The 11,713-nt window shown below is 48.1% G+C and overlaps 2 protein-coding genes across 2 annotated transcripts in view; one reads left to right on the forward strand and one right to left on the reverse strand.

Moving 5' to 3' along the window:
* The window catches only part of LOC134908946 (aminopeptidase NAALADL1-like), a 117,885-nt gene extending 107,993 nt beyond the window's left edge, over nucleotides 1-9,892 (reverse strand). The window contains exon 1 of the mRNA XM_063915217.1: nucleotides 9,773-9,892. The gene's annotated coding sequence lies outside the window, so the exon portion shown is untranslated. The remainder of the gene's footprint in view (nucleotides 1-9,772) is intronic.
* The window catches only part of ENPP4 (ectonucleotide pyrophosphatase/phosphodiesterase 4), a 41,999-nt gene that overhangs the window by 9,487 nt on the left and 20,799 nt on the right, over nucleotides 1-11,713 (forward strand). The window contains exons 2-3 of the mRNA XM_063915218.1: nucleotides 4,904-5,768; nucleotides 8,663-8,836. Coding sequence (XP_063771288.1) covers nucleotides 4,931-5,768; nucleotides 8,663-8,836 — 1,012 coding nt within the window. The 5' untranslated portion in view covers nucleotides 4,904-4,930. The remainder of the gene's footprint in view (nucleotides 1-4,903; nucleotides 5,769-8,662; nucleotides 8,837-11,713) is intronic.

Consider the following 11,713-nt stretch of genomic DNA (forward strand, 5'->3'; position numbering starts at 1 on the left):
GCTTTACATATCTCTGATACTGCAAGTACCACAAAAAGGGGTATTATGTGGGGTGTGAAAAAACTACCTGTAGTTTTTCCTGAATCAGAGGAATTGAATGATGTATGTGATGAAGCGTGGGTTAACCCAGATAGAAAAGTGCTAATTTCAAAAAAGTTATTGGCATTATACCCTTTCCCGCCAGAGGTTAGGGCGCGCTGGGAAACACCCCCTAGGGTGGATAAGGCGGTCACACGCTTATCAAAACAAGTGGCGTTACCGTCTCCTGATACGGCCGCCCTCAAGGATCCAGCTGATAGGAGGCTGGAAACTACCCTAAAAAGTATATACACACATACTGGTGTTATACTGCGACCAGCCATCGCCTCAGCCTGGATGTGCAGTGCTGGGGTGGTCTGGTCGGATTCCGTGACTGAAAATATTGATACCCTGGATAGGGACAGTATTTTATTGACTTTAGAGCAATTAAAGGATGCTTTTCTTTATATGCGAGATGCTCAGAGGGATATTTGCACTCTGGCATCGAGAGTAAGTGCGATGTCCATATCTGCCAGAAGAAGTTTATGGACGCGACAGTGGTCAGGTGATGCGGATTCCAAACGGCATATGGAAGTATTGCCGTATAAAGGGGAGGAATTATTTGGCGTGGGTCTATCGGATCTGGTGGCCACGGCAACTGCCGGGAAATCCACCTTTTTACCTCAGACCCCCTCCCAACAGAAAAAGACACCGTCTTTTCAGCCGCAGTCCTTTCGGTCCTATAAGAACAAGCGGGCAAAAGGACAGTCATATCTGCCCCGAGGCAGAGGAAAGGGTAAGAGAGGGCAGCAAGCAGCTCCTTCCCAGGAACAGAAGCCCTCCCCGGGTTCTGCAAAGCCCTCAGCATGACGCTGGGGCTTTACAAGCGGACTCAGGAGCGGTGGGGGGTCGACTCAAGAATTTCAGCGCGCAGTGGGCTTGCTCACAGGTGGACCCCTGGATCCTGCAGGTAGTATCTCAGGGTTACAGGTTGGAATTCGAGAAGTCTCCCCCTCGCCGGTTCCTAAAGTCTGCTTTGCCAACGTCTCCCTCAGACAGGGCGACGGTATTGGAAGCCATTCACAAGCTGTTTTCTCAGCAGGTGATAGTCAAGGTACCCCTCCTACAACAGGGAAAGGGGTATTACTCCACGCTATTTGTGGTACCGAAGCCGGACGGCTCGGTAAGACCTATTCTAAATCTGAAATCTTTGAACCTGTACATACAAAAATTCAAGTTCAAGATGGAGTCATTCAGAGCAGTGATAGCGAATCTGGAAGAAGGGGACTTTATGGTGTCCCTGGACATCAAGGATGCTTACCTGCATGTCCCAATTTGCCCTTCACACCGAGGGTACCTCAGGTTCGTGGTGCAAAACTGTCATTATCAGTTTCAGACGCTGCCGTTTGGATTGTCCACGGCACCTCGGGTCTTTACCAAGGTAATGGCCGAGATGATGTTTCTTCTGCGAAGAAAAGGCGTATTAATTATCCCTTACTTGGACGATCTCCTGATAAGGGCAAGGTCCAGAGAACAGCTGGAAGACGTAGTAGCACTAACCCAAGTAGTGCTGCAACAGCACGGGTGGATTCTGAATTTTCCAAAATCTCAATTGAACCCGACGACACGTCTGCTGTTCCTGGGAATGATTCTGGACACGGTTCAGAAAAAGGTGTTTCTTCCGGAGGAGAAAGCCAGGGAGTTATCCGAACTTGTCAGGAACCTCCTAAAACCAGGAAAAGTGTCTGTGCATCAATGCACAAGAGTCCTGGGAAAGATGGTGGCTTCTTACGAAGCGATTCCATTCGGCAGATTCCACGCACGAACTTTTCAGTGGGATCTGCTGGACAAATGGTCCGGATCGCATCTGCAGATGCATCAGCGGATAACCTTATCGCCACGGACAAGGGTGTCTCTTCTGTGGTGGTTGCAGAGTGCTCATCTGTTAGAGGGCCGCAGATTCGGCATACAGGACTGGGTCCTGGTGACCACGGATGCCAGTCTGAGAGGCTGGGGAGCGGTCACACAGGGAAGAAACTTCCAGGGAGTATGGTCAAGCCTGGAGATGTCTCTTCACATAAATATACTGGAGCTAAGAGCGATTTACAATGCTCTAAGCCTGGCAAAACCCCTGCTTCAGGGTCAGCCGGTGTTGATCCAGTCGGACAACATCACGGCAGTCGCCCACGTAAACAGACAGGGCGGCACAAGAAGCAGGAGAGCAATGGCAGAAGCTGCAAGGATTCTTCGCTGGGCGGAAGATCATGTGATAGCACTGTCAGCAGTGTTCATTCCGGGAGTGGACAACTGGGAAGAGGTATTGCGCCAGGTCAAGAGACCCTCAGGCAATAGCTGTGGACGCTCTGGTAACACCGTGGGTGTTCCAGTCAGTGTATGTGTTTCCTCCTCTGCCTCTCATACCAAAAGTACTGAGAATTATACGGCAAAGGGGAGTAAGAACGATACTCGTGGCTCCGGATTGGCCAAGAAGAACTTGGTACCCGGAACTTCAGGAGATGCTCACGGAAGATCCGTGGCCTCTACCTCTAAGACGGGACCTGCTTCAGCAGGGACCGTGTCTATTCCAAGACTTACCGCGGCTGCGTTTGACGGCATGGCGGTTGAACGCCGAATTCTAAGGGAAAAAGGCATTCCGGAAGAGGTCATTCCTACACTGGTAAAAGCCAGGAAGGAGGTGACTGCACAACATTATCACCGCATTTGGAGAAAATATGTTGCGTGGTGTGAGGCCAGGAAGGCCCCCACGGAGGAATTTCAACTGGGTCGATTCCTACATTTCCTGCAAACAGGATTGTCTATGGGCCTCAAATTGGGGTCCATTAAGGTTCAAATTTCGGCCCTGTTGATTTTCTTCCAGAAAGAATTGGCTTCAGTTCCTGAAGTCCAGACTTTTGTAAAAGGAGTACTACATATACAGCCCCCGGTTGTGCCCCCAGTGGCTCCGTGGGACCTTAATGTAGTTTTGGATTTTCTCAAATCCCATTGGTTTGAGCCACTCAAATCGGTGGATTTGAAATATCTTACGTGGAAAGTAACCATGCTACTGGCCCTGGCTTCAGCCAGGAGAGTATCAGAATTGGCGGCTTTATCGTATAAAAGCCCATATCTGATTTTCCATTCGGACAGGGCAGAACTGCGGACGCGTCCTCAGTTTCTGCCTAAGGTGGTGTCAGCGTTTCACCTGAACCAGCCTATTGTGGTGCCTGCGGCTACTAGCGATTTGGAGGATTCCAAGTTGCTGGACGTTGTCCGGGCATTGAAAATATATATTTCAAGGACGGCTGGAGTCAGAAAATCTGACTCGCTGTTTATACTGTATGCACCCAACAAGCTGGGTGCTCCTGCTTCTAAGCAGACGATTGCTCGTTGGATTTGTAGCACAATTCAACTTGCACATTCTGTGGCAGGCCTGCCACAGCCTAAATCTGTCAAGGCCCATTCCACAAGGAAGGTGGGCTCATCCTGGGCGGCTGCCCGAGGGGTCTCGGCATTACAACTCTGCCGAGCAGCTACGTGGTCGGGGGAGAACACGTTTGTAAAATTCTACAAATTTGATACCCTGGCTAAAGAGGACCTGGAGTTCTCTCATTCGGTGCTGCAGAGTCATCCGCACTCTCCCGCCCGTTTGGGAGCTTTGGTATAATCCCCATGGTCCTGACGGAGTCCCAGCATCCACTAGGACGTCAGAGAAAATAAGATTTTACTTACCGATAAATCTATTTCTCGTAGTCCGTAGTGGATGCTGGGCGCCCATCCCAAGTGCGGATTGTCTGCAATACTTGTACATAGTTATTGTTACAAAAAAATCGGGTTGTTATTGTTGTGAGCCGTCTGTTCAGAGGCTCCTACGTTTGTCATACTGTTAACTGGGTTCAGATCACAAGTTGTACGGTGTGATTGGTGTGGCTGGTATGAGTCTTACCCGGGATTCAAAATCCTTCCTTATTGTGTACGCTCGTCCGGGCACAGTATCCTAACTGAGGCTTGGAGGAGGGTCATAGGGGGAGGAGCCAGTGCACACCACCTGATCCTAAAGCTTTATTTTTGTGCCCTGTCTCCTGCGGAGCCGCTAATCCCCATGGTCCTGACGGAGTCCCAGCATCCACTACGGACTACGAGAAATAGATTTATCGGTAAGTAAAATCTTATTTTTTAATGAGATGAGAGCTAATGTGGATTTTCTTAGGCTCGTAGCCCTTGCAGGTTGCATTATTACCACATCCTGCTTTACAGACCACACTGTGTTCTATTGAACGCTGTACGGAAATTAGCAAAGGGTCCTAAACAGTTCATGTTAGTTGTTGTCCATTTCTGTGGGGTCCTGAGTGACAGGATGGTATTAGGATCCCGGCAGCGACATCCCGATGCTCAGGATCAGATACCTACTAGGTAACTATAATACCTAACCTCCCTACCCCTCCTTACCTGCAACTTAACCGTAACCCTACCTGGACCCCCTCTCACCCTGCGCGGCTTACCTCTCTGCAGTTCCGGTAGTTCTTCATTCAGGATCCCGACGCCAGCATTGCAGTCCATGTCAGGAACCCAGCATCGGTATTCCAACTGATGGGATACCGAACGCCGGATCCTATCAGTGACGTCCTGTGAGGCTGCCATGCTCATGTGGCATACATACACAGTAACTATTATACCCACTAGGTGGGCATAACTGGGTTCTATATGGGTTCCAAAGATATATGATGCCCTTTATCAAACTTCTGGCTTAATTACATAGTGGCTGCGGCCCATTAATTTAGCAGGCGTGTCAGATCATCAGCTGCACATACCAATATAATTAGTATGTACAGCATCCCGGTTTCCCGTGTACATCCTTGTTGTTAATCTGCTTTATGTTTATTTGTAGCTCTTCTGCAGTGGAAGAACCAGCAAGATGTACGCAGCGGCCTTTGCACTAACCGCTCTGCACGGATTTATGCTCTGCAGCGGAGAAACGGCGCAGAACAGCTCCACACCCAGACTAATCCTTGTGTCATTTGATGGATTCAGGGCAGACTATTTGGGAAACTACTCTTTGCCGAATCTCCAGGCCTTCATCAGTGATGGCGTATTGGTGGCCGAAGTGGAAAATGTGTTTATAACAAAGACGTTCCCCAATCACTACTCTCTAGTGACGGGTTTATACGCGGAGAGCCATGGAATTGTTGCCAACTCCATGTATGACCCAGACACAAACATGACCTTCCAAATATCCAATTACACTTCTAAGACAGACCCAGTGTGGTGGAATGAAGCTACACCCATCTGGGTGACCAACCAACGCGCAGGCCGCAGGAGCGGTTCTGCCATGTGGCCAGGTAGTGATGTGCGCATTCAAAATACCACCGTCAGCGAATTCATGATGTATAACAGAAGTGTAACCTTTGCCGAACGGGTAAATAACATAATCGAATGGTTTACGAGAGCCAATGACCCAATCAACTTTGCAACGCTTTACTTTGAGGAACCTGATTCTAGCGGACACCGGTTTGGGCCTGATGACACCGGAAAGATGGCTAAAGTGCTGAGTGCTGTGGATGATGGTATTGGATACTTGGTGACAAAACTAAAGGACGTAAATCTTTGGGATACAGTCAACGTAATCATTACCAGTGATCACGGAATGGCTCAGTGCTCGAAGGACAGGGTTATCGCGTTGGACGAGTGTATTGGCCGTGGGAACTACACCCTGGTGGATTCAACTCCTGTTGCAGCAATATTGCCCCTTAAAGGTGTGTATAATCTTCTGCCTGGTGTCACCACATTCTGCCTTGTGATACAGAGCAGCACTGACTGTTTTTATTTCTTATCTCTCTCTCTCTCTCTCTCTCTCTCTCTCTCTCTCTCTCTCTCTCTCTCTCTCTCTCTCTCTCTCTCTCTGTTAAAGTTTTGTGGCTACAAATTAAGTCCAAAAATACATTGCAGCCGGTTGTTCGGTGACGTGGGATAGAAAATGCAGAACATGAGCTCTGTAGGGTCTAGCAAGCCGCCATGTATGGAACGTTCTATGCCTGCCCCGGAACACCAGATAACGGCAGTTTGATGGTGTTTGTCTTGATACACAGCCGTGACGATGGCGGCAGATGCCTGGTTGTAGCTTAGGAAAGCAATTTTTGTGATTTAGTAAAAATTCCAGAAAGGAGAAAAGAACAGAGATGCTTTAGTACAGGACTTTCCAGACAAGTTTATTGGCTAGGGCAGGGGTATTCAACATGTGGCCAGAACCGGCCCTAAACAGTTTGGTGCCCGAGGCAAGATTTTGTCTGGTGCACCCAGCAGGCAATGTAAGGTCTCTCCGATCACCTCACCACACAAAAAGGGACAGGTTTTAAGGGAAGTCCCTTATACCCCCACCTCAGAAGATATTCTGTAGGGCACATTCCCCATCACAGCACCCCAGGCTTTCCCCTAACTGCACAGCACCCCTCTCCCAACACAGGACACATTACTGCAGCAGCATCCCTCTCCCAGCACAGTAACCCAGGCTCTCCCCTCACAGCTCACTGCTGTAACTAAAGAAGAAAGGGACCGGTTTTAGGGGATGTTCCTTATTACCCCCATCTCAGAAGGCATTCTATAGGGCACAGGTTCTCAAACTCGGTCCTCAGGACCCCACACAGTGCATGTTTTGCAGGTCTCCTCACAGAATCACAAGTGAAATAATTAGCTCCACCTGTGAACCTTTTAAAATGTGTCAGTGAGTAATTAATACACCTGTGCACCTGCTGGGTTACCTGCAAAACATGCACTGTGTGGGGTCCTGAGGACAGAGTTTGAGAACCTGTGCTATAGGGCACATACTCCCCTCACAGCACCCCTCTCCCAGGTGTTGCTCCGTACTCCCTTCCATCCAGCTCTTACCTGTGTGTGGCTGAGGCAGGGTCCTGTAGCTCCGCACGGCATTGCCTGGCTTCCTCTGCAGCTGTACGTGAGGCTCTGCAGCTGCTGTAGAACTACACATCCCAGCATACCCTGCCACTGTTTTGCTATTAGGGCATGCTAATACTGTGGAAGGGCATGCTGGGATGTGTAGTTCCACAGCAGCTGGAGGGCCAAGTGTTGAATACCCCTGGGCTAGGCCCACTGAACATGTGCCACAGTTCCCAGCTGCCTAAAGTGCTAGAGGTGTAATGGGCAGTGGGAGGGTGAATGTATGGATGCGATTGGGAGTAGTGGAACATATGGGGATTACCTGGGAAGCCAGCTCCCCAATATTGATTGTGTTCTAATCTATAATAGTGTTCACTCTAGGAATTGAGCAGGGTGCCGGACTGCGGGGGGCATATGTGTGCGCACGCGGAAGCGGGCTTGGCCATGCAAAATAGGGGGCGTGGTCATTTAACGTCATTGAAGTGGGTGGTGCGGCCCACAGACCTTATTACAGGGGGCGTGGGCGGCAGGCGGCGTCACTGTTGGGGGCGTGCGGAGGTGCTGGGCTTCCAACAAGCTCTCTCCCCCAGCGTTCATGGATGCCGTGCGCATGCACACGGCATCTTTACACGCTGGGAGGGCACGAAGCGGGCGGCTGTTTTAGCAGGGCACCGCAGAAAGGGCAGGGCGGATTTTGCCCTTAAAAATCAGGAGGGCACGGCGCCCTGCTAAAACAGCCTAGCGTGAGCACTATATACACTTTAATATAAGTCCAGGTTACGGAGTCTGTCAGAGGCGGCTTACATTAAAGTCATGTACCAAACAATAGACGGCTTTAAAGTCCATGTCTGTATCAAGTGTGTAAGATATTAATTTGTTACTGAACTTCAAGGCGTGAACAAATTAGGGGGGGGGGGGGTAAATTGCGGGGGTAGAAGGGTTAGATTTATGCTGCGAGAAGTTTCAGGTACCACCGGGAAGGTAGTAGATAAGTGGAATAGCTTCCCATCAGAGGTGGTAGAGGATAAGACAGTAGAGCAAATTAAACATGCGCTGGATAGGCATATGGCTATCCTTACAAAGGATCAAATAGGGTTGAGGTTACCTAAATGTTAAAAAACAGATTAGATGGCCGATAAGAACCACTCGGCCAATCACATTCTATGTAACTTCAGTATAGGGGTAAGTGTAATAGCCTGCCAACTGCAGACATCCGCGAGATCCTAGCAAGTCTGGTGATTTAGAGGGGCAATCATTTCAAAAATAAAACCAGGTTGGTTTTGCCTTTTAAATTATTGCTACTTTATAATATAAGCCATCCTCTGATGCAGACCGTGTGCGGTGGGTCTAAAGGTGCATACTATGAGCGACGTCCTCTAGTGTTTCCCCTCCCGGGCTGGGCGGTCGGCAGCCGCCCGTACACACTGAGTGATATGACCGTTCATATCGCTCAGTGACGTCACGCAGCAGCCGGCCGTGCATGCAGCTCCTGGATGACAGTCCAGATCGAGCATGCATGCACTGCCAACAGCGACAATCGTTGCTGACCCGCGGGGCCACGCATTGATCGTCGCTGGCGGCATACACACTTGCCCAGAAAATGAGCGGCGTCGCTCAGGAAGGGGGAAAATGAGCGGCGTCGCTCATTTTCTCTGCAAGTGTGTATGCACCTTTAGTGACAGCTTTCCTGTAATCACAAGGGTGACACTTAAGAAAAGTCTTTCCCCTGATGATTTGTTTTGTTTTTTCCTCCTAGATCCGATATCTGTTTATAATCTGCTGAAAACCTGCAGTGAGCACATGAAGGTGTACCTGAGGGAAGACGTTCCAGATCGCTATCACTACAAGCACAACAGCCGCATCCAGCGCATAATCCTGGTGGCTCACGAGGGCTGGACAATAGTGCAGAATAGGTCGTCCTCCATAGTCTGTAAGTTATCTGCTCACACGTTAGGCCTGGTTCTGAGTCACATGCAGTAGCTATATAGAAAAACTAGACAAAGGCGCTTTGATCACACAATATATTTAATATACTTAATCCAACAGGTTCAGCCCAGTAATATGATCCGATATCCTCCAGGCTGCTGATTCTTCCTTTCACTTGTGCTCATAGGACCTTATTCAGGTTGGATCGCAATTCGCAGTCCAACCACAAAAATTACAATGATGATGCGGGCGCATGTGCAGGGACCGTCCTGCATGTGTCCGCATTTACTGCGGGTGAACCGCAGTAAATGCGAACACCTCTGCCTGTCAATCAGGCAGAGGCGTTTGCGGGGCAGCAACACTCCATTTCCAAGATTGGGCGTTGCGGGGGAGGCGGCAGTCAAACGGGGAGCGTGGCGTGTGCGTGATAGGGGCAGCTGCGTGACGTCACACGCAACCGCTCCGAACTAAAAGATGGCGGCAGCCCTCCTGCTATCGCAGCCAGGCTGCATCGGCAGGAGGCTTCCCTACTTTCTGCGGCAGCACATTAATTGCAAATATATACATATATATACCAAGCGTTGGGTCCACACTCACGTTCTCAAATTTCCTGCTGGGGTGCCTTCCAAAACTGGGGATCTATTTAGAATCACCAGTGTAATACACAGACGAAGAGAATGGGAGCACTCACCAGTCCTCATTAAAGCAGAAATTTATTGTGAATTCATACCAGACAGAGCATCGACGTTTCGGTCCTCACTTGGACCTTTGTCAGGATTATTATACAATGGAAAGGACAGACATATATACCCAGTGTATGCCCACCCATCAATTAATAAAAACCAATCATAGTGAAATTCATTTTAACCATTTAAAAGTCACATTAGTGGGTGATCAATATTTAGCAATTAACATATAACAAACAAACATGTGAGCCCACCTCTAGCTGTGGATGTCCTCCCTGTGTCCATCTGATCCCCATGCTGGGCGGCGTGCGTTCCACCGCCGCCATCAGCTCCCAGTAGAGACCCGGACGACTGGAGACTCAGCTCACGGCTGCGTCTCCCCCCGCCGTCATCACTTCCTGCCCGTGGAACGCATTTCCGCTCCCGATCCCGGAAGTGTATGCGTTCCATAGCCCAGCGATGCGTGTGCGGGCAATACATATGTATGTGTGCTGGATTGACAGTATAACGATGGATCATATATCAACACTGGCAGACAGATCTATGGGGATTCTAAATACTTTATCACTCTCCAAAAAGTAATCCTTAAAAAGTAATTTTTATAAAGCTTAGTATAGATGGACACAGGGTATACATAACTCCACCTCATCTAGGTGTGGTTAGGGAAACCTCATGCTTTGTACAAAATACAGAGCAAGGGACCTACTATATATTTATATACACATAAATAAATAAATCATGCATAGATCCATATATAGAGAAACATAGATCTATGCATAAATACCATACATATATTTATACCTAATGGTGAAAAGCAATCCTTAAAAAAGGCTATAAACCCTCTCGGAAGCGGACCTATTGCACAGAGCCCAAAAAAAGGGGGAAAAAAATAGAAAATAAAAAATAAAATGAAAATACCATATTTAATTCAAGAACACGCCGTATTGAATGCCATCATTTAGGCCTTTTGGTCGTGTAGTGTCCAGTCGATAAATCCAGCTCGCTTCACGCTTTAGAAGCATTTTGCCACGGTCACCGCCCCTCCTCGGTTGGTCCACTCGATCAATAATCATGCTCCTCAATGATGCTAATGAGTGACGAGCTTCCACAAAATGTCTAGCAACTGGTTTATCGGAGCTTCCACTCTCCAGTGCAGATCTAATTGATAAGCGGTGATTCGCCATCCTCTCCTGGAATGGGCGTATTGTTTTTCCCACATATATTAAGGAGCAGGGACATATGAGGATATATATCAAAAAATCAGTGGTACATGTCACCCTGTGCCGTATATATATCTTTTTTCCGTGTGGGGGTGGTGGAAGAATTCACCAATCATCATGCTCCTGCATGTCGTGCAATTAATGCATCTATAGCATCCCATCTTTCTAGGTTGTAGCCACATCGCTGGAGATTTTGGAGATGCTCTGTCTGGTTGCATGAGAATATCTTTCAAATTTTGTGCTCGTCTAAAGCTCATCAGTGGCTTATCTGGTAATTTTTTAGTAAGCATCGGATCAGTCTTGACTACGGGCCAGACCTCCCTAAGGGCCTTCCGTATACTTGGACCAGCCGTGTCGAATGTGGCGGTGACCACAAAAGGATTTGTAATCTTGTGTTTATTATTGTTTCCTGTATGGAAAATTCTCTTTGCTTTTTTGAGACATCTGTTAACTATTTGTAGACTGTAACCACGAACCAAAAATCGATTCTTCATTTCCATTAGTTGAACTTCAGCCATCTCTTCATCAGAGTTGTTGCGTAAAACTCTCAAAAATTGAGAGATCGGTAAATTTTGTTTTAAAGGGCCAGGGTGATGGCTCCCAAAGTGCAATAAAGTGTTTCGGTCCATAGTCTTCCTAAATAGTTTATAGCCATAACCCAGTTCAGTGGCATAGACACTTACATCTAAAAAATCAATAGTCTCCCTGTGGTATTGCATTGTTAAGCGAATAGGAGAATCTAGGTGATTCAGATGTTGTACCATTGCTAATAAGGACTCCTCAGAAGAGGTCCAAATCAGGAATATATCGACGATAAATCGACGATAAAAAGCGATACTATCCCCAAACGGCGGGATGATGTTTTCATTTTCATAAGCATCCATAAATAGATTAGCATAAGATGGTGCTATATTGCTACCCATCGCAGTACCCGCCGTCTGGAGATAGTACCGCCCTTGAAAAGAAAAATAATTG

Source organism: Pseudophryne corroboree, chromosome 4 (genome assembly GCF_028390025.1).
Source record: "Pseudophryne corroboree isolate aPseCor3 chromosome 4, aPseCor3.hap2, whole genome shotgun sequence".
Classification (NCBI taxonomy): Eukaryota; Metazoa; Chordata; class Amphibia; order Anura; family Myobatrachidae; genus Pseudophryne; species Pseudophryne corroboree.